The sequence below is a fragment of the Chenopodium quinoa genome, unplaced genomic scaffold (genome assembly GCF_001683475.1).
Source record: "Chenopodium quinoa cultivar QQ74 unplaced genomic scaffold, ASM168347v1, whole genome shotgun sequence".
Taxonomy (NCBI): domain Eukaryota; kingdom Viridiplantae; phylum Streptophyta; class Magnoliopsida; order Caryophyllales; family Amaranthaceae; genus Chenopodium; species Chenopodium quinoa.
Genome location: NW_018743828.1, coordinates 984,760 through 1,005,709, shown reverse-complemented (window position 1 = coordinate 1,005,709; position 20,950 = coordinate 984,760). Strand labels below are relative to the sequence as shown.

The window sequence follows — 20,950 nt, the reverse complement described above, 5'->3', positions numbered from 1 at the left end:
AAAAAAATAAAATAAAATAAAATTGTGTATGTATATCCAGGAAGGTCTTCATGAATTACAAATATATCCATGTTTGTTATTCAGCAAGTAAACCACGGCGTGCATTCCTTAACTGAAACTGTCAAAAATAAGCATGGCATGGCAGAGCATATAGTGGCTGGAAAACAGCAAGCTATGCAAACTGTCAAGCCTAGAAATGCACTCCAGAAAGCTAAGACTTGAAGACATAATATTGGAATCCATTCTAGCAGAAATGATCCTTGGTATTATGTATTTTGCATATGCCACATGATTTTTATATTTGATGTAACCTGAAACCATCATCAACATCTAATACAAGTACTTTGTAAGAGTAACGAGCTTAACTCAATATTGTGTTGGTAGAAAAATTGATTGGAACAATAAAAACAAATAATGGATCTAGGCGTGTACGAAGAACACTTTTCTAAAAACGTTATTCGCCCCACCGTACTAACAAGGCTATGATGAACACGTTTTTGGGATACAAAGATATACACTCAAGAGCGTTTAGTACTAACGATCATGAGACCCTAGAGTTTTTGGGGAAAACAGAGAAAAGAGGAGAAGAACAGGATGAACGTCCATTCATCCATAATTGATCTTAAATAGATCAAATATTGGCAGTTATCCGAAAAGATAAGAATGAGCAGTTATTATAATTGTAACTGTTCAATTTACATTTGATTAAATATTAAATAATATATAATTAAATAATCAGAGTTCAAAATAAACCGACAAAAATTAATTATCGTATTAGGCTTTTAATTTCTGTGTCCGTGTCAAGTGCCTAAGTGCTAAGTCTTTGATTATAAATATATATAAGCCACTTAGCCCACTTGTCCAAAAACACCACTTAGCCCAATTCATAACTCATATCTAATTGTTTACAATATAAACAATACATTCCCTTCTTACTTTTTCCATGTGGGATAACATCTCACACATAACATTATTATTGGAAATATTCCAACAATCCCCCACCATTTCCAAATAAAAGTGTCTTACGATTGAACCTTTACTTAGTAAATTTATTTTCAAATAGTCAGGATGACATGGTAGACTATGCTTTGAACCAGTGATCCTCTTTGACTAATTAAATCCAAATTACACACAAGATTTCAATCCCCTTAAAATCTAGTAAAGAGCTGACACATTTAAAAAGGCCATGTGTGTTGGAACACTTATAGATAAATGTGCTTATGAGTTCATATATGAAGTTTATATTATGCTAGGTGTTGAGGAGGATTAGCATAATGATTATACTTAGAGGTATGGCAAAGCAATATGTATTAAAGTGACAATACAAGGCAAAATTGACTAATTTGTGCTTTGCCCTGGCTGCCAGGGCAAATAGGGCGAGTACGAGTAAAAATTGTCAATTATCTCAATTTCATTGAGATGTTGCTCGCGCCCGGTAGGGCTCAATTGCCCGGTTTGACCGGGCGGAGTTCTAAACTGACGGTTTTTGACAGTTTTGAACGTATTGCTTTGTGAACGGACATATCCGTTGGATATTAATTAACTACTCTTCATATAAACTCTATAAATAGGAGTTTGTATGACATATATGAAGAAAAAAAGGATGAGAAAAAGAGATTATAAAAAAAAAAACTTGCTTCTTTTGAGAGAATTTGATATATAGCATTTTCTCTTAATTGGTTTTACAAACACTTGTACACAAACTTTTTGTAGATTGATTTTGATAAACAACCAAAATCAATTGTCTCTTCTTTGTATCCCAATAATTATATCGTGTTAACCCTGTTGTTTCGTAGAGGGTCGATAATAAATTATTAGGAAACCGGCTATGATACGTGCCTAGAAGAAATATCCGGTCCCTCTTGTTCATTCCTCCAGTTTTTGTTCTAACAATGTGTCATGTATCCAATCATGAGCGCCTCGGAGTTAAAAGTCCTAAAACTCCTTAAAGCGGCCAAACTTTACGCTCACTTAGGTAAACTTCACAATACTCCCATTAAAGTATTATAATAGAAATATTTGAATATATAAGCACACATTATAATAAAATATTACAATACTTATATTACAATTCAAATAAATTCTATTAGAAGTTTATTAAGAGCTATGCTCACCCTACTTTAATACAAATGGGAACTAATACAAGCATTATAATTATCGGGATGAAAAATACAATGATTAGTGCTCTTCAACCACACAAATAACGTACTTTGACTCATTGAACTTAAGACTCGAGGGTAATCACGAGTGTCAAGTTGAGGTTCCATCATTGGTGATCACAATGGACTTTAGGCCCATCCCTTTACTTGTTTTATTAACCAAATCTCTTGCAAGTCCTTTAGTCAAAGGATCGGCCAAATTTTGACTTGAGCGCACAAAATCCACAGTTATGACACCATCTTGAATAAGATCTTTAACATAACTATGACGTAAACCAATATGCCTTGATTTACCATTGTAAACTTGACTATATGCCCTTGCCAATGTTGCTTCACTATCACAATGAATTGAGATAGGTGATATAGGTTTTGACCACAAGGGCATACCATATAAAAAATTTCTTAGTCATTCCGCTTCTTTGCCCGAAGAAGCTAAAGCTATGTATTCAGCAGCCATAGTTGAATCTGCCAAGCAAGTTTGTTTCTTGGACCCCCAAGAAATAGCACCCCCACAAAGAGTAAAAATCCATCCACTTGTGGAAGCATAATCATCACTACTAGTAATCCAACTAGCATCCAAATAGCATTCCAAAACTGAAGGATCACCACAAAAGCATAATCCAAAATTAATTGTTTTCTTGAGGTACTTAAGCACCCTTCTTACAACATGCCAATGGGCATCACTTGGATTACTTGTAAACTGACTTAGTTTACCAACAACAAAAGCAATGTCCGGTCTTGTACATGTCATAGCATACATTAGGCAACCTATTACTCTTGCATACTCCAATTGAGAGATTGGAGTTCCCTTGTTCTTTGTGAGCTTAATACTCGGATCAAAAGGTGTAGAAACAGGTTTGCAATCAAAGTTATCAAACTTCCTTAACACCTTTTCAGTGTAATGAGATTGAGACAAACACAATCCATTAGAATTCCTTGAAATTTTTATTCCAAGATCGAATAACATCTGCATCTCCCATGTCCTTCATGGAAAAATTTTCAGATAGAAATCCTTTGGTATTTTCAACCTCATCAAGGTCAGTACCATGTCATCAACGTGTCATCAACATAAAGACATATGATGACACCCTTATTTCCATTAAACTTTGTGTAAACACATTTATCAGCATCATTAATGGAAAAACCGTACCCAAGAACAACTTCATCAAATTTTTGATGCCACTGTTTTGGTACCTGCTTTAGTCCATACAAGGATTTATTTAACTTGCAGACCTTGTGCTCTTGTCCTTGAACAACAAACCCTTCGGGTTGTTTCATGTAAATCTCCTCTTCTAAATCACCATTTAGAAAAGCAGTTTTTACATCCATTTGGTGAATTATCAAACCATGAATAGAAGCTAAAGCAAGAAGCATCCTAATTGTACTTGTCCTAGTTACAGGAGCATAGGTATCAAAGTAGTCAATCCCTTCTTCTTGTGTAAAACCTTGCACTACCAATCGTGCTTTGAATTTTTCGATTGTACCATCGAATTTTCTTTTTCTTTTGAAAATCCACTTGCAACCAATTGGTTTGCAAGTTGGTGGAAGATCCACCAATTTCCAGGTTTTCTTACCCATGATCGAATCCATTTCGTCATTTACCGCTTCTTTCCAAAAAGCTGCATCAGGAGACTTCATAGCCTCACTGAAAGTCAAAGGGTCATCCTCTATGTTTAGACATAAAGAAACAGAATCACAAATTGTTTCTCTTGATCCTTCCACTAGAAAGGTTACAAAATCTGGTCCAAAATCTTTAGCCTTTCTAATCCTTTTAGTTCGCCTAACTTCTTGTGGATCTTCACTAGCTTGTTCCAACGGGGTGTTAACAACTAAGTCTTTAGGTCTAGGAATTGAAGTGAACCTATTTTCATCAAATACAGCATCTCTAGATTCAATGACAGTATTAACCGAAATAAAACTATTTGGCTCAATTACTACAAATCTATATGCCTTACTATGCATAGCATAACCAATGAAAATACACTCAATTCCTCTTTCAACTAGTTTCTTTCTTTTAGGTTCAGGAACTCTAACAATTGCTCTACACCCCCAAACTTTCAAGTATGTCAAGTTAGGTCTTCTTTTATTCCAAAGTTCATAAGGAGTTTTCTTATTTCTCTTATTTGGAACCCGATTTAAAATGTGACAAGCAGTTAGAACTACTTCACCCCAAAAACCTTTTTCTAATCCTGAAATAGACAACATTGCATTAACCATTTCAGTTAGAACCCCATTTTTCCTTTCGGCCACACCATTTTGTTGTGGTGTGTAGGGTGCCGAAAGTTCATGAACAATTCCAGTTGATTGGAAATATGAAGGATTATAATATTCTCCTCCCCTATCTGATCTTAAGCACTTAATAAAGGATTCACAATGCAATTCTACTTCAGGTTTGTAAATCTTAAATTTGTCAAGTGCCTCATCCTTACTATGCAGCAAATAAACATAACAATAACGAGAATGGTCATCTATAAAGGTCACGAAATATCTTTTCCCACCGTTAGTATAATTCCATTCATTTCACACAAATCACTATGTACAAGATCAAGCAAATTTGATTCTCTTTGAATGGAAGGAAAAGACGTACTGCCTCGTAATTTTAGTAACCATACAATTTTACACTTTTCATTACATTTTCCAACATAAGGAATTAAGTTCAGATTAGCCATATCATTCATACGTTTAAAATGTACATGTCCAAACGATGATGCCATAATGAAAAAGAGTCAAGCAAATAAGCAGACTTAACAACAACTTTATTAATAATGTTCAGCTTAAACATGCCATCATGAAGATAGCCTTTTCCTACAAACACCCCACCCTTAGAGATTACAAAAGTATCAGATTCAAACACAAGCTTAAAACCAAAACGGTTCAAAAGACTACCCGATACAAGATTCTTCCTAATTTCAGGAACATGATAAACATCATTCAAAGTCAGAATTTTTTCCAGAAGTAAACTCAATCACAACGCTGCCCTTTCCAATCAGGACCGTTCTTTCTTCCATAGGAACATAAGAAGCAAACATCGACTTGTCCTTGCACACATGCTTTGTTGCACCGGAATCAATCCACCAAGAATTGTCATCTTGAATCATATTGACTTCCGAAATTACAGCAACAAAAACATCCTGTTTCTCAGAATTTTTCTGCCCACTCGTGTTCTGCCCACCCGAGTTCTGCTTGTTCCCTTTGTTCTTCTTTTTCAAATAGTTTTTCTTGAAGTGAGCAGGGCTGCCACAATTCCAGCATTGTTTCTTGTTCATATTTTTCTGATTTTGCTTGTTCGGTTTGCCCTTTCTCTTCTTGCTTTGTGCCTTACTGGATTCTCCAGTTTCTACAACATTAACACTAGAAACATGTTGTTCCTTAGTGTCTTCCTGTTCACGAAATTCCTCTTCAACACGTAGATTGTTAGCAAGTTCTTCAAGAGAAATATCTTCTTTCTTATGTTTTAAACTATGCTTGAAATCCTTCCAAGAGAGGGGTAATTTATCAACAATACTTGAAACAACAATAGATTCATCCATATTCACATTATGCTGTTTAAAGTGACCAAGAATTCGTTCAATTTCATGGAATTGTTCCATAACTGACCTATTGTCTTTCTTCATGTAGGAATTGAATTGGGAAACAATAAATTTCTTACTTGTAGCATCTTCTTTCATGTATCTGGACTCTAACATCTCCCATAATTCCTTTGCACTAGTAACATTAAGATAAGTGTCGAATAGAGTATCCTCCATGGCATTGAGAATGTGATCGTGGCAAATGAAATTGTCGAATAGCCTTGCACGACTCTGAGCCACGGTTTCATTCTCAACCTCTTGTGGTACTTCCAGAGTCAGAACATACGCCACATTGAGGGTTGTCAACAGGAAGTGAACCTTCTTCTGCCAGCGCCTAAAATTGCCTCCATCGAACCTGTCAAGTTTGACAAAATTCGTAGCCATGTCTTTCATTGTTGATGCCATATTTCAAAAGTAATGTTTTTAGATTGTTGGTAGAAAATTTGATTGGAACAACAAAAACAAATAATGGATCTAGGCGTGTACGAAGAACACTTTCCTAAAAACGTTATTCGCCCCACCGTACTAACAAGGCTATGATGAACACGTTTTTGGGATACAAATATATACACTCAAGAGCGTTTAGTACTAACGATCATGAGACCCTAGAGATTTTGGGGAAAACAGAGAAAAGAGGAGAAGAACAGGATGAACGTCCATTCATCCATAATTGATCTTAAATAGATAAAATATTGGCAGTTATCCGAAAAGATAAGAATGAGCAGTTATGATAATTGTAATTGTTCAATTTACATTTAATTAAATATTAAATAATATATAGTTAAATAATCGGAGTTCAAAATAAACCGATAAAAATTAATTATCGTATTAGGCTTTTAATTTCCGTGTCCGTGTCAAGTGGCTAAGTGCTAAGTCTTTGATTATAAATATATATAAGCCACTTAGCCCACTTGTCCAAAAACACCACTTAGCCCATTTCATAACTCATATCTAGGGGTGGGACTTCGGTCTGGCGGTTCGGTTTGACCTCGGTTTGAGTCGGTTTCGGTTTGGAGCGGTTCGGATTGAAACGGTTTAGTTTAGCTGGCGGGTCGGTTTGGTTCGGTTTGGGTTAGTCACGGCTCGGTTTGGTTTCGGTTTATTTCTTTGCAGTTTAAATTCGGTTTGGGTCATAAACGGGTCGGTTTATAAACGATTCGGATTATGTCGGTTCAGTTTGATACGGGTCGGTTTAGGGGGCGGGTTTACCCGGGTCAATGTCAGTTCGGTTTACAAACGGTTTGGATCAAGCCGGTTTGGTTTGAAATGGGTCGGTTTAGGGGCGGGTTTACCCGGGTCAATATCGGTTCGGTTTATAAACGGTGCGAATCATGTCGGTTCAGTTTGAAATGGGTCGTTTTAGTGGAGGGTTTACACAGTTCAATTGGTTCGGTTTATGAACGGTTTGGATCATGTCGGTTCGGTTTATAAGCGGTTTGGGTCATGAATTCATGATTGTTTTAAAGATCGCGTCATGACCATGATTTAATGAGTTGATACTTATAATACGATAAATCGACAATTAAGAATGTACAAGTATTCAATTAGATTGATCAACAAGTGTTTTAAATTTTTAAGTTTTAATAATCAGATATGTAAATATGTTTATCGATTGTAGTACATACCAATAATTCAATGAGGCAATGATACTTATGATAGTATGATAATGATACCAACCGTACATTCGTACGATATGATATACATAATAATTAATCTATAATTACATATACATTAACAATATCGTATTGAATCAATTTCCATTTCCAAACATTGCATTTCTTATAAATTATAACTTACACGAGATTAAATGGATTCGTTATTTAGTTTGTTACTTTATTTAGATTACTAACTCAAACAACTTAATAAGTTAAATGGACGAAATCACGAAATCATGACCATGATTTAATGAGTTGATACTTATAATACGATAAATCGATAATTAAGAATGTACAAGTATTCAATTAGATTGATCAACAAGTGTTTTAAACTTTTAAGTTTTAATAATCAGATATGTAAATATGTTTATCGATTATAGTACATACCAATAATTCAATGAGGCAATGATACTTATGATAGTATGATAATGATACCAACCGTACATTCGTACGATATGATATACATAATAATTAATCTATAATTACATATACATATATACATTAACAATATCGTATTGAATCAATTTCCATTTTCAAACATTGCATTTCTTATAAATTATAACTTACACGAGATTAAATGGATTCGTTATTTAGTTTGTTACTTTATTTAGATTACTAACTCAAACAACTTAATAAGTTAAAAGGACGAAATCACGAAATCACTAATTAAAGTGGTGATGAAATCATTATGCAATACTAATGTACGAATAGTCAAATATACAACGGTTAGATTGAATGCCCATGAAAAACAATGGTTAGATTTTCATTACTTTATTAGTTATTAGTATTATTACTTATTAAGTTCTTATTAGTTTATTATATATACTGATATATAGTCACAGACTCACAGATATATATAATATACATATAGAGATGTCAGATATTGATGTGCATTAACTCATTAAGTCATTAACTATGTCGTATTGAATCAATTTCAATTATGAAACATTTGCGTTTCTTACAATTTATAACTTATAAGTAATAAACTAATAATAATAATAATAATAATAATAATAATAATAATAATAATAATAATTATAATAATATTATAATAATAGTAGTAGTAAACTAGTAATAATAATAATATTAACAAATAATTATACTAACAACAACAACAACAATAATAATAATAATAATAATAATAATAATAATAATAATAATAATCCCTCAAAATAATAATAATAATAAATAATTAAAAAAAACGGTCAAAAAGACCTAGAAAAGTACAAAGAAAAATCTAGACCGTTAGATCTAGATGAATATTCTGGAATCTACAAAAAAAAAAAATGAACGGTTAGATGTTGAGATTGAATATGGACGGTTAGATCAACTGAACAAGTAAAACCTAAACCTAGAAAAAAAAACCCACTCTATCAGCCATTCAGCCGTTTTACACTTTTACTCACTCAGTCACTCTTCTATTCTCAATCTATCATAGTTTCTCTCTCTAACTTCTCAGTTTCTCACTCTTTCGTTCTGAAATTCTCAAGAATCTCAACTTCTCAACTTTTAAAAATCCTAATTAGAGTTTTTGTTTTCGTTTCATTTGTGTTTTGGATCTACAGTTCTGATTTCTCGCTTTACATTCTCGTTTTTTTGTTTTTTTCAAATCTTCCTCTCCTTCAATTTGAAGGCTTCAAGCCGTCAAAAGTTCAAAATTCAAGGTAATTTTTTGTTAATTTTTGTTGTTTTCGTTTTGATTTTTTTCGTTTTTGTTTCGGTTTGTTTATTTAGGGTTTTTGTTTTCGTTTCATTTTTGTTTTGGATCTAAGTTCTGAATTCTGACTTTTCCATTCTCGTTTTTTTTTTCAAAAGGCTATGCTTGCTGCGATTAGCAGCATCACAAGCTCCAACGGATCAAGGATGGCCTCCCCCATGACCCCACGGCCAGAGGACTGATGGAGTTGGCCAAGGAGGGGAAGACGCAAAAATTCAGGGTAGAGGATGGGATCCTCTACACCACCGGACGTCGGGTGTTCGTGCCTAAGTGGGATAATCTTAGGCGGGACATTCTCAAGGAGTGCCATGATTCATTGTGGGCTCGACACCCAGGGATTCTACGTACCTTGGCACTCTTGGAGGAGACTTATTTTTGGCCCCACATGAGGGAAGATGTGGAGGCCTACGTGAAGACTTGTCTTGTGTGTCAGCAAGACAAGATTGAACAACGCGTGCCGGCAGGGTTACTTGAGTCATTGCCCATTCCGGAGCATCCTTGGGAGAGCATCTCTATGGACTTCATCTCAGCTCTTCCCAATGAGGGATGCGGTTCTATTATGGTAGTGGTGGACCGCTTCTCAAAGTATGGGACATTCATACCGGCGCCAAAAGATTACACAGCTGAGCAAGCCGCCAAGCTCTTCTTCAAACATGTTGTCATATATTGGGGCTTGCCAAGGAGTATAATCAGCGACAGGGACCCAAGGTTCACAGCCAAGTTCTGGACGGAATTGTTCAAGCTCCTTGGGTCGGGACTTCATTTCTCAACAAGCTTTCACCCGCAATCAGATGGGCAGACGGAAAGGGTGAATGCCCTGGAGTTATATTTGAGGCACTATGTGAGTGCCAACCAACGAGATTGGGCTAAGTTCATGGACATAGCCCAATTCTCCTTCAACTTGCAACGATCCGAGGCAACGCAACAAAGTCCTTTTGAGATCGTCATGGGGCAACAACCCTTGACGCCACAAGCTCACACTTTTGAGAAAAAATTTGGAGAATTCTCCATTAAAGTCGAGAGAGTTCTTTGCCAACCAGAAGAAGAGAAAGAAAGTACTCGGAAGCAGGCGAGAAAGTGTGAGCTTACAGTGTTTTTTTATTTAAATAAACTTCCACCTCAAGCGGGTAGTTTGGGAACAGTGGAGCAGAAATTTTTTATAAGTAAAATCAAACATCCCCATGTGGGTACTTTTGTGGACTTCTCCACTTGCCAAGTTTTTAAATTATTGTGTACAATTTTAGACGTAATATTATGACGGACTCCGTATTTTTTTAGTGAAGTTCAAATTTTTTAGGGTTTATTAATTACTCCATCCGTTTTAAAATACTTGCTCCATTTCTATGCGCGGAGTTTTAGGAAAAATTGGAGAAAGTAATAAAATATGGAGGTAGTGGGGTAGGGGTAGAATAAAAAATTGTAAAAAACAAAAGTAGTAGAGAGAATTGGAGGAGAGAGAATATGAAATAAAATATGATTTATCTTTTGGAGAAGTAACTCCCAATGTTTTTGACTTCGTTTCTAATTAGGATTTTTAAGCTTTGTATAAATACGTTTTGTTTAGTTTCGAGACGGTTATCTCTTTCACTAGCTAAACTCTCTCTTACTTATTATTTAAGCTTAGACTTCTTTCTTGTTTCTCTCTCTACAACTCTTGGTTTATGCAATTCATTATTTCCGTTAATTTTGGTAACAATTTCTTCCCTTTTTACTTTCAGTAATTTAATTGTTTTAATTCATCCTGTCTTGTTTAATAGTTTTGTTTAGTTTAGGTTTAATGATGGGTGAGTAGATTATTTTCAAGGGTTGTGGGGATCCATAAATAATATAAAAGGCTAAATTATTATTGTTGATTATCAATGTTTCATTAATTTCCTATTGATTAATTTAATGTTATGCAATTAGATTAGGCTTGGTTTAACTGTATAAGTTATGTAATATTAATTCGAGATTCGAGAGATGAGAATTGATGATTGGTTAATTTATAAATGGTTAAGTCAAGATTCGAGAGTGCAATTTAATATCGGTAGATTAGTTCTGTGATTGTTATACGTAGCGAAAGCCCTTTATGATCTGATTAATTATTGCATTATTGCAATGGTGATTGATTATTATTTTTTACCCTGGAATATTATTTATTGGTGAAACTATACCCTAGGCTTTTATTCATTGATTTCTCCCTACTTTTATCTCCCTTAGTTTATTTCATCATATCTATAATTTGGTTACTTAATAATTTAGATTATTTTAATTAATTAGAAGTAGAAAGACTTGTTTCCCTATGGATTCGACCCTACTTCCCTATCGTCTTTAGCTAGAGGATTTAGAAATTACTTTTGATTAGGTGATACGACTTTAGCATGTCAATTTGTAAGACCCCTATTGGGCCATGCACGACATGGCGTGCCTAAGCAAAGGCACACTAGCAGCTTGGCTTGGTGCTAGGCTATGTACATTGTACTATATAACCCTATGGTGTGGTTGATAAGTAAATAAAGGCACTAGGGTGCTTCTATATGTCACTGGCGTGTTCACTAGTTTTTCAAGAGCCATATAAAGTTCTTTAGGGGGACAGTGCCTCCTATGGCTAGGTGCCGGCCATGGGAGCATCATTGGCTAAGGCAATGGTGCATGGTGCTAGCGTAGCAAGGGCTACCTAGACTATGGGCACAAGGTTAACTTGATGACTTAGTAGGCTTAGTGACTTGAACTTTGGTGCGGGCTTGGCTATGGCTGCGAAGCGACGTGTCGATTGGGATGTGGTAGAAGCGACGCGGTGCTTGTGGAGCAACGCGACGCATGTCAAGGGTCGTGTTGCTTGTGAAGCAGCACGATTGGTGCGATACAACATGATGCTTGTGATGTGTTGCATTGCTTGAGGCGATATATCGGATGCGAAGGGGTGCACCGATTGGCGAGCGAGGTGAAGGTTGGTGAACTATGGTGATGGTCTATGGATAGGACGTTGCTCTTCACATTATGAGTGATGGTTCGTGGACAAGGAAATTTGGATGAAGTGAAGAGACACAAGGGATAGTTGTGACGATCCGTTATGTTTAGTAAGGATTGCTGACTTGGATTAGTGTGTACATAATTCCATGAGTGCCACTTAGCACACATGCGTGAATTCCCCTATGAGAGGGGGTTATCCTCCCTTGTTAAAGCCGGCAATTTCACCCAAACCCATAGATAATCGATCCACTCGACCCGAAAATATGGATAAAAACCTGATCAAAGGTGGATTATAAATGGATGACGAGTGGATCGGGTTGGATTTGGGTGGACCTTCATCCAACCTGTCACCCAATCCACCCATCCATCTACATATATATATTATTAGCCATTTAATAAATATAAACAAATATTAAAATAAATAAAAAAAAATATATAGTATTTACTACATCTAGAAGCTACTGATAGAATAGAAAATTAAATATAGTCTACTGTTTAATTCATTCATGGGGGTTAATATTAGTGGACTACTTTTCCAAATCTGATTTTTTTAAAAAAAATTAGAATGCAAATAAAACTTGAATTTCACCCCATTAATCACCAGATCCCGATACTGATGGATGGATCGGATATGGTGGAGTTTGGATCGGGTGACGATGGTTCGGGTGATGGATGGGCATAGGCGGATGGATGCGGATAGAGCATAAACCGACCTGTATTCGATCCATTGCCAGCCCTATCCCTTGTCTATAAATAGATGACCTTGGGGGTTTGTCCAAGAGATCCAAAAACTTGCGTGTAAATAGATTATTGTTAGGGATGTCAGTGGGGCGGGTCAAGTAGGAGACCCGCCTTGGGGCGGGGATGGGTCTCGATTTGGCGGGTGGTGGGGCGGGGATGGGGATAAAAACCATACCCGCCATGGGTGATGGGGCGGGGGTGGATTTTAAGTTGTACCCGCCCCATCCCCGCCCCGCCCCGCCCCACCCGCCCCACTTCGTACCCGCCCCATCCCCACCTCATACTCACATCTATATATTTTTTAAAGCAAAATTACATACTTTTATTCTATTTATAAAATAATTACATGAAATACAATATTAATTATAATACTTTGTACGACACTTATATTATAACACAAAAATGTGTATAGAATGTTTTATTTTATAATTCGTATTAATTATGTAAGATTGTGTATTTGAGATACGGATATTAGGTGGATCTTGGGTGGGGATTAGGCGGGTCTTTGGTGGGGATTAAGTGGGGATGGATATCCAAGTGGGGGGTGGGGCGGGGATGGTTTTGGAGTTATATCCGGTGGGGCGGGGATGGGGATGAAAATTGGACCCGCCGCGGGGATGGGGATGGGGATGAAAATATTAGGTGGGGATGGGGATGGGGATGAAAATATTAGGTGGGGATGGGGATGGGAAGACCAACATCCGCCCCGCCCCGCCCCATTGACATCCCTAATTATTGTTGATATAATAAAAGTATGTTGTTGTGATAAATCCTAAGTGTTCTATTTTGTTCTTTATATTGTGTGTTCATATTTACATCAAGTGTTAAGTTAGGCTGGTTAGTACAATCTAACGCCATCACAGTAAATCAAAAATTCTTTGTGACACTATCAAAGGTACATTGTCATAGGTATTAGGGTCAAGGTCACTCGTTATGAATATACCAATGATTAAGAGGCGAAAAAACATAGACATCAGGAATGATAGGCAAATTTAGCAAGCCTTTTTTGAATCATAAAAAAACAAATTATCACTTCACAGTAAAAAGCGCTAAAACTTGGTGACATAATAGTGAAGATTATTCAGTGTCTAATGTTCTGCATCTTTGTACCTGCAGAGTACAAGAAGTTTCTCACCTGAAAGGGCGGCCATTGTACTTCAGGACCAGCTGTTCAGCAATTGATTTACTGCGTCCATAAGGATCAACATGGTCATCTAGAGGAAGATAAGGCAGAGTTTCATTGCCATTAATGATCTCTTTTCCCCCAAAAATAACATTGCAGGTACTCACATAGACAAGCCTCTTGATCCCAAAATCCATGCATGTATCCAGTATCAGACAAGTCCCATTTATATTAACCTCATCAATGCGACCAAATTGAAGCATTTCTTTTCCTGACATGCCATAGGAAGCAACATGGAAAACACAATCTGCCCCTTTTAGAGCCTTGTTGACATCCTTTTGACACGTAATGTCCCCTAAGGTACAAAAAACAATCATTGTTACAAGTATAGTGTGAAAAATCACAGAGTACTATAAAGAATGACAGTTCATTTATTAAAAAAAAAAAGGGGGGGGGGGGGGGGAGTTCCTTTAGTAAGACTGCTGCACAATTCCAGGAGTCATTCTAAACTCTCAACAGAGGTTTGGGAAAATAGTAGGAAATATGACAGATGATACTGAGCTTATCTCTTTCTCTCTTGTCCTATATAGTTTGCTTAATTTTGTTTCCTTTTCTAATACTTGTCTCATTACACCTGGATTTCCTAATTTCTACGATAGGATGTTTCACATGGACTCTGTTAAATGCTTATTGAGTGATACATATCATTCCATACATAGTATTAACTAATGCTAAAATTACTATAATATGCAGCTACTGATTTAATTGGCTGATTAAAACACGTTAAGCTGTACACTAGCAACGATGAGATGGAATTGTTATGAAAGTACTAAAAAAAATACAGATGATGATTCTGAATCCTGCATCACATAAAAGGTTAAAGTACTATTTCCTCGTTCCATATTATATAGCCACTAAGGCCTTGTTTGGTTCAACTGATTTTGACTTATCTAAACATAAGTTCGTATAAATTCAGACAAAATATAATCATATAAGTTCAGGCAAAATACATTATTAGACAATTACAAAGAAAAAGCTTTTTTTTTTTAACAAATCAGAGAATCTTAGGCAAAACAAGTTCAAATTAGAAAAGTTTAGACCAGTAAGTTGATAAAATAGAGCCTAAAAAATCTTTCTCAAATTCAAATTATCAATCAATGCACTCTAATTTGTCCACCCAAAACATCAACACAACACTAATTGAAAGCTCGAAATACAATTACAATATCTTAATAATCTCGATTCATAAAGCGCAACGGAGACAGAGAGTAATATAATACTCTGTAGCAGATGTAATTAAAGAGCAGGATTGAAAAGAATACATTATGATTATGCAATTAGCATTGAAGAATCTTAAAAAGCATATTAATCAAACACACTTCAATTGATCCCTTAAAACAAGCATATTCTGCTAAATCCCCAAAAGCCCAACTCTCTAAAATCACTACGACAACAATTTCATCAGTATACTAGTAATTCCACAAAATCGAATAATTAATCAAGAACTGATGATCATTTATAGAATAACCAAAGTTAAAATTGAAGAGAAGAGTAGAGTAGAGTAGAATACCAGTGATGGAGACAAAGTTAGGGTGAAGAGACAATTGAGAAAACCAGGGAGAAGTTGAGCGGATGTCAAGAGATCGAACATGGCGAGCACCTCGTCGGAGAAGTTCGAGACAGAGAGCTGCGCCGACGAACCCTAAACCGCCGGTGACCACCGTCGTCTTCCCTTCGATTCCTTCATTCTCGCTCAAATGCATTTCTCTCTCCTCTAATTCTCTAATATTCTGTACTAGACTACTAGTCGTCTACTACTTAGTTACTGTGTAAGTTGTGAGAATATGATACCACGAATCATGATCCCTCCTATTTTATCAGAATATTGTGGACATCTGTTTCATTTCGACTTAATTACTCGTTAATCTTAGACCTGCAAACAATCCATTCACCTATTCCAACATTAATTAATTCATCATTTTCTGATCGTGTTGCTTTCAACTTTATATGTAGCATAACGACTACCTCGTGGTGTCGGATGCCTCCGTTTTTAAATACTTGCTTCATTTTTATTTATTTCAAGTTAATATTACTCGTCGATCATGTAATTAATGTTTATTTCAATTAAATAATTCTACATGTTTAGTTTAATCTTAGAGTCTGTTCACATTTACTAAACTGAGCTGCATTAAAACTGAACTGAACCTAACTAATTAGATTTAATTGGAGCTGAACTGAACTGAAATGAACCGAAATGAACTGAACTGAACTGAACTAATTGGAGCTGAACTGAACACAATTAAAATTAAGCTAAAGTGAACAGGTCATTAATCGTCTACAGTTATTTTTTGGGTGAAAATTGCCAACAAGCAATTGACATTCTACCACTTGGGATCTAGAGTGTCTTGAAGGTACGTCTAACATTTAAGTATTAAGTAATCGTTATGAAGATTACTAATTAAAGCAGATAGAGGAAATGAAGGGTATGGGCAAATAACAAAGTAAACCACATTGCCAAATGGGAGATATTATAAATTCAACATAGAGAAGCACACACAAAATGGTGTACTTCCCAAAAAGATAAGCTTAAACTAGACAATTGTTAGACACTACTATTGGAGAATTGGAGAGGATGATCAGCGATTTAAATACATAAAAGATGTACGCTAAGACTAAATTATTACACATTAAACTAAGAAGCGTATACAAAAATTGTAAAAAGATAAGTTTAGGCTAGACCATTGTTAGGCTACATGATAGAAGTATGATTACCGGCCTCCATCATTGTCGTTACTCTTGGAGAAGAGGATTAGGGGGGGTTCACGGAAGACGTATGCTAAGACTAAACTAGTTTAGACAGCTAAGCCAAGGCTTCATCCTATACGAAAAACTAAAATAGAAATAACTCTATATGATGTGTTTGGTGATGATTCTATGCTTGATAAAAAGATAATTTATAGATTTATTATGGTGGCTGGCAGTTATATATTGTTTTTGGCGACTCTTCATTTTGATCATTTTCAACTTCCTTTGTCGATTAACTTCTTATTTTATAGAAATAACCACACATGTCATGAAAATAAATCATTTTACAAATGTTAACCACCCGATCGGTTTTGCAATTAGAAATAACTACTTTTTCAATTAAATAGTTGGTGCAATTATTATGATACTCTAATAAAAATATATATTAAATTGAAGCGAAGGAAATGAAGTATATTGAAACTATAAACTAAAGTATAAATCGAAATAAAATTTAGGAAATTTTGCGAAGAACTACCGTTTAAATGATGAGTTTTGGAAAAAACTACCATTAATTTTTTTTTAAACAACTACCGCAAAAACAAAAAATTTGAGTAGCACTACCTTGACAACTATTCCGGCGAGAATCTCTGGCACTGGGCCCCACGAATTACACTTTCCCTCCTAAAATCCCACCTAAATTGACGCATGTACTCTAGATTGGATAATAAAGATTAATTGCCCCTAAAACCCTCAATTTTAATTTTTTTTTCCCAAGAACCCTAATTTGAAGATTCAATTGAGAAATTATGTCAATTAAAATGGGTAATGAGACATACATTACCTTAACTTGAGTTCGCCTAACATTTATCTTCATCTCTTGCTTGGAATTGAAAGCAATCAAGATATTAGGGTTTTGAATTTTTTTAAACAAAGGCAAAAGGGGCAAATGAAGTTTATTAGTTAAATATAGAGGAGAGAGGAAATTTTTTGGAGGGAAAGTGTAATTCGTGGGGCCCACTGCCGAAGATCTCGCCGGAATAATTGTCAAGGTAGTGCTACTCAAATTTTTTTTTATTTTTGTGGTAGTTATTGTTTAGGGTAAACATACCCCTTACACGTGGTTCAATCCCATAGTGACACGTGCGTGGCCCAATTAAAGGGTGATACGTGTCCCAATGGGAAGATAACGTGTGTAATGAGCTCACAAAGAGCACCTGAAATAAGAGAAAAAAGGGTCTTTCTTACATCAGAGCCCAAATCCCGAGAAATCCTGTAGAAAACCGCAAAAAGGCGCCCCCAGGCGTCACGTATCAATACTTGATTGCGCAGCCAATCAGGACACGGAAATTTAGGGCACAAACCCTAAAGGGGCACAAATTCTCACCCCTATAAATACCCCAATCATTTATGATGGGAGGGGTGGATTGTGACATAATATTTATTAGAGCATTAAAACAACTCCAACTTCTCTCTACTTTCTCTCTCTAGCTTTTCCGTTTCCGGTTACTAACTTAACCGTCGGAGGCGAATATTCAGGTAACGGAATATTCGTTGTTTTGCAGGTGTCAAGTCTCGTTGCCAGCAGTACGTGACTGATGTGTCTATTTTATATAGTATTTTATCCCCGTCCCTTGGTCATAATTGATAGTGTTTTTGGTTCTTTAGAGCCACTTTTATAACTAATTGGTGTTTTCTAGGTAGTTTTGGTTGACTTTTGTAGGGAATTGCACTTTTGGAGCATTTTTCCGAGATTTTATGGAGCAACTACGAGCATTGGAGGAGCACGACCGTCTTTCATAGCCCAAGGCCGGTTAGAGCCATCAAACCGGTTATTAAATGCTTGGTACATGTGATACAGAGGCATTTGGACCGAGTATTCAAGACCCGAAGAGGGAATCCGGATTAGGCGAAGAATCGAGGCCCAATCGAGAAGTCCAAGTTGCAAGAAGATTGTGGCCCAGCCAAATTAGGCTCTGCACGAAGGCGCGCCCGGCCGGGCGGGGCAGAACATAGTCGCAACATCCTTCGCCCCATCTCGCGCCCGGCCGGGCACGAGAGACGTCCATGATGAAGAAAAGGCGGGTCGATCGGGCGGTGTGGCGCACGACCGGGCGTGTGTCCCTGATGAAGTTTTAAGCGTCGTTTAGTTTGTTTTAGTTTAGGATTTTCTTGCTTAATATAAATACGTTTTCGTTAAGCAAGTTTAGCTCTCTTTCTCTTTTACTGCTATTATCCTTTCCCTTAGACTTTCTCTCTCTACTTAATTTTTAGATTATTTTCTCTCTCTACAACTTTATTCTTAACTTGTTCTTAATTCAACTCTTTAATTATATTCCGATTACTTTAGTAACGATTTATTCTCCTTTAATCTCAGTTATTTATTTTATTTTTTTCATCATGACTTGTTTAATTGCTTTGTTTAGTTTAGATTTAATTATGTTTGAGTAGTTTTCTTTCTAGGGTTTATGGGGATCCATAAATAATACGAAGGGGTAATTCATTGTTGTTGATTGTCTGTAATACCCCGAATGTTAGAAAATATTTTGGAAAGTTTCTAAATTATTTAATTTGGAGCCAGAATGAATTTTAAATTTTGGCGCCAAATATAAGTACTTAATCAGTTGAATTACTAATTATTTTCGGATTTCTAAATTAATAATATAGGTTTAATTATCTTTTAAAGGTCGGTCCATATTTTATTATACTAACTATTTCAAGAGAAATATCTAATATACATTATGTATTTAACTAATTTTTATATTATCTAAAATATTTAATTATTTTATTATTATGATTTTGGTTTATATTTAAAAATAAAAAAATAAAAAAAAAAACAGAAATTTTTGTGAACGTGAGCTGATCATGTTTTTAAGAGTGATTTTATCACCTTAGTTTGTTAATGATTATTTAACTTAACCTCTAATTCTCTTCTTCACTATCTGATATGCCCATTTTATATAGTGTTTTACCCCCATCCCTTGGTCGTTATTAGTAGTGTTTTTGGCTCTTTCGGGCCACTTTTATTACTAATTTGTGTGTTCTAGTGTTTCCGTAGTTTTAGTTGTATTTTACAGGAAATTGCACTCTTGGATCATTTTCCCGGGCTTTATAGATCAACTACGGAAGCTAGAAGGACGTGACCACTTTTGGAGCCCAAGATCGGTGAGAGCCGGTGATTAAGGGCTCGGTAATTGGGATCCCGAGGCATTTGGACCAAGTATTCGAGACCCGAGAGGAAATCCGGATTGGGGCGAGAAATTGATGAATCACATTTATATAGAGTTTATCGGCACATTTATGCTAGTTTTATAGTTGATTTTTGAGTCTTTTGTTGCTTTTTAGGTTGTAATTCCATAAGTTGTTCATTTTGTGCTCTATTACGCTTCGTTTGTGTTTTATTAATGTTTCAGGTAGTTTCTATAACTATTCGAACGCTTTCGGGGTGATTTTGGAAGAACGGGACAATGAAAGGATGAAAAGTCAATGAATGGAGGTCACTTAAAGAAGGATATATGTTTGTGGAAGCTTTTTTGAGATTTATATGCATGAGGAATGAATATAGTATCCACAAGGGTCGTTATGCACTTTACGGAAACGAATTTGAGTTAGTAACGAAGTTAAACGATGTTTTACAAAGTGGCAAAAATGACCTTTGTCCACTCTTTTGATCATAACTCAAGTTATACAAATCGGATTGATGCGATTCAAGTTGCGTTGGAAACTAGACTTGAAGAGCTTTCTAATGATAGGTCACACGCCTTGAGAAGATTCCTATAACAGAAGTTATGAGCATTTGAATCTAAGCATTGTAATCAGCCAACCGCAGGGCTGGCTGCGCCTCTGTCCCGCGCCCCCTCGAGGCTGCTGCCGCTACTGCCAGGGCGCGGGAACCACCCTGCGGCCGCAGGTTCTGGCGAGCAGCCACAGCAGCCATGTATAGCTCGTGTTCTCGACTTCTCTTGCGGTTTTATGCCACGTCATCTTCTATCATCCAATAGTAATTCAACTTATGTACTTATTATTTTCTTATTACTTTTCTTTAATTATTTTTAGGATAATATAAATACTCAAGGGATATTATTTTTCCCTTATGCCTTTTTAGGCCTTTTATACTTTTTATTTTTACGTTCATTTTAGTTTTTCTCTTGAACCCTAGTTTCTCATGGCATCTCAATGGATTCTTGCATGGATGATTCTTGGGTTTATTATTTCAATTCATTGAGGTAATTTTATTTCTTTATTTTAATTATGCTTTATTTATTAGATTTAGTTTTAATTATTTATTTCAT

General features: G+C 35.8%; 1 protein-coding gene across 1 annotated transcript; it reads right to left on the bottom strand.

The window, feature by feature from the left end:
• Nucleotides 1–13,766: 13,766 nt before the first annotated feature.
• On the bottom strand, nt 13,767–15,887 carry LOC110685544 (short-chain dehydrogenase/reductase family 42E member 1-like). Its single transcript, XM_021862086.1, has 2 exons — nt 15,487–15,887; nt 13,767–14,271 (listed from the first exon to the last, which is right to left on the bottom strand). The coding sequence occupies exons 1-2, from the start codon at nt 15,677–15,679 to the stop codon at nt 13,925–13,927; spliced, it is 540 nt and encodes a 179-aa protein (XP_021717778.1). The 5' UTR covers nt 15,680–15,887; the 3' UTR covers nt 13,767–13,924.
• Nucleotides 15,888–20,950: the final 5,063 nt, after the last annotated feature.